General features: G+C 33.3%; 1 protein-coding gene across 1 annotated transcript; it reads right to left on the bottom strand.

The window, feature by feature from the left end:
• Positions 1-286: 286 nt before the first annotated feature.
• LOC145109953 (uncharacterized) lies at positions 287-1,435 on the bottom strand. Its single transcript, XM_079047052.1, has 2 exons — positions 1,241-1,435; positions 287-908 (listed from the first exon to the last, which is right to left on the bottom strand). The coding sequence occupies exons 1-2, from the start codon at positions 1,406-1,408 to the stop codon at positions 360-362; spliced, it is 717 nt and encodes a 238-aa protein (XP_078903178.1). The 5' UTR covers positions 1,409-1,435; the 3' UTR covers positions 287-359.
• Positions 1,436-2,018: the final 583 nt, after the last annotated feature.

The following is a 2,018-nucleotide window of genomic DNA, read 5'->3' as shown; positions in this document are numbered from 1 at the left end:
GATTGGTTAGAATTTAGGAAAGAGAATTACAATTTACAGGACAAGGACCCATTGAATTTGTAAAGGAAAGTTCTTTTAAGAGTTATCACTTGCCACACGAAAACAATTAAATTAACTAAATAACTAATTGGAAATAACGAATAATCTAGATTACTTTTAATTTAATTGTTAACATTCTGAGACCGTATCTGGTTGCCCTTCAAAGAGAATTTTGCAGATACTATATTGCAATTCTTCTAAATTTATTTGTATTCCTTTTTTATTGTATGGTTATCAAATGATAGTGTTGAATTAACGTAATAACTATACATTTGAAAAGTATATGAATTAAAACTCTTACATTACAAGTAATATCAAGATCACTCCCTACTATTTCGTAAGATTTCGGCCACCTTTCTCCCAATCTCCTTCGATTTGGTGCTTTGATGCACATGCAATGGCACCGTGTTATTGTCAAGAAAATAAAGCACACAAACCATCATTATCGAGGTTGTGAACATGGGAATAGGCCCCAAAAGCCATAGCAACAACAATAGGGCAAGATAAAGTGCCCTAAGCCCAAGTGACCAAAAATCACCACCCCTAATCACAGCCAATTCAATTGATTTTATTGGCACATTGCTATTTGGCATACTTATTAGATAAGTAGCATGAATCAATGATCTTGTGGACTCGATAAAACAAGCAAAGGCCAAGAGAAAACAAACCAAGAGGCTTATGTGTTTTATTGATATTATTGATGAATTTGCATCTCCGTAGATGAACTTGCTTTGAAACATTGAGGAACTGTTTGCAACCAAAGTGCCGATGACTGCACAAAGAGTTAGACATATGGATGACATGAAATTCGATGATGATATATTGTAGGAAAGCACGTTTAGAGGAACCGCAAAGTCGTTGTTTTCCATCTAGCAAAAAGAATATAACAAAGTGGGTATTTAATCATAGTTGTTTTGACGTTCTACAAAAAATATATTTATTCAACAACCCCTAATGTAGCCCAAATCGCTCTGCCCCAAGAGCATCATGTGAAATGTAAATCAGGTACATAGTGGCTTAATAGGTGAATGTCATAATTAGGAGTGCAATCCACATTGAGACTGAACCTCTCATATTGTGATGGTTGTTGCTGCGACTTGAACCCTTAACAAGGTCTACATAATTACAACCTTGAAACCAATGGTGATATGTACGCCCATGGGGCTATCGAATTGTATATAAAATTTTAAAAAAATCTTGCCTTCATAATTTTGTCGACCCAAGCTTTTTTGTCATTGTTTTCAAAGCCAATAGTTGTGGTGTGAGGGCAATTGAGACATCTATAGAGAAGCCATAGGTGGTATCCAAACATGACCACAAGCCCACTTGGTACCAAAACCAAATCAAGGTTCTCTTTATGGAAACTCATTTGGAAAAATAATTTATCTACAATATGTAATCGACTCCATTGCCTATAAAAGATTGATGAATCTTGAAATCTACTCTATTTGGTTATGAAAAAACAAAGAGTTGACCTCAAAGTTTCTTTCTTTAGATGAAAGTGAAGACTTGTATATGAGTTGGCTTTTTGGAGATTGCTTGATGCAATTGTTGAGGCTACTTGAGATGATAACTTGTGTGTATAATGATATTGGAGTTAAAAAGTCAACGGTGGCATGAAATGCAATATAAGAGCATTACTTTAAGTCATTTAGGTGCCAATTAGGCAATTACCTTTCCAAATATTGGATATTTTCTTCTATTCTATTTACGTTATGCTTAAATGACTTGAAGTATCAATATAAAATTTGATTCCTAAATTGTGAAGTTGACTTTTTAAATAGAAATCTAACTCTACTTGCAATACAAAAACATTACAATTTTTTAAAGCAAACATCGAGAATTTTGGAAAAAAACTCTACGAGCAATAAAAAAAAATTGTGCAATTTGATGCAAGGAAAAGTGTGTTTCCTTCTTATGTAAATGTAATACCAAAACCAACCATTTAATTTAAGATATTGAACACATACTTTTTAAAG

This window comes from Lactuca virosa, chromosome 4 (assembly GCF_052849685.1).
Source record: "Lactuca virosa cultivar CGN04683 chromosome 4, Lactuca_virosa_CGN04683_v6, whole genome shotgun sequence".
NCBI lineage: Eukaryota > Viridiplantae > Streptophyta > Magnoliopsida > Asterales > Asteraceae > Lactuca > Lactuca virosa.
The sequence above is the reverse complement of the archived record's forward strand: the minus strand, read 5'-3'. Positions and strand labels throughout refer to the sequence as shown.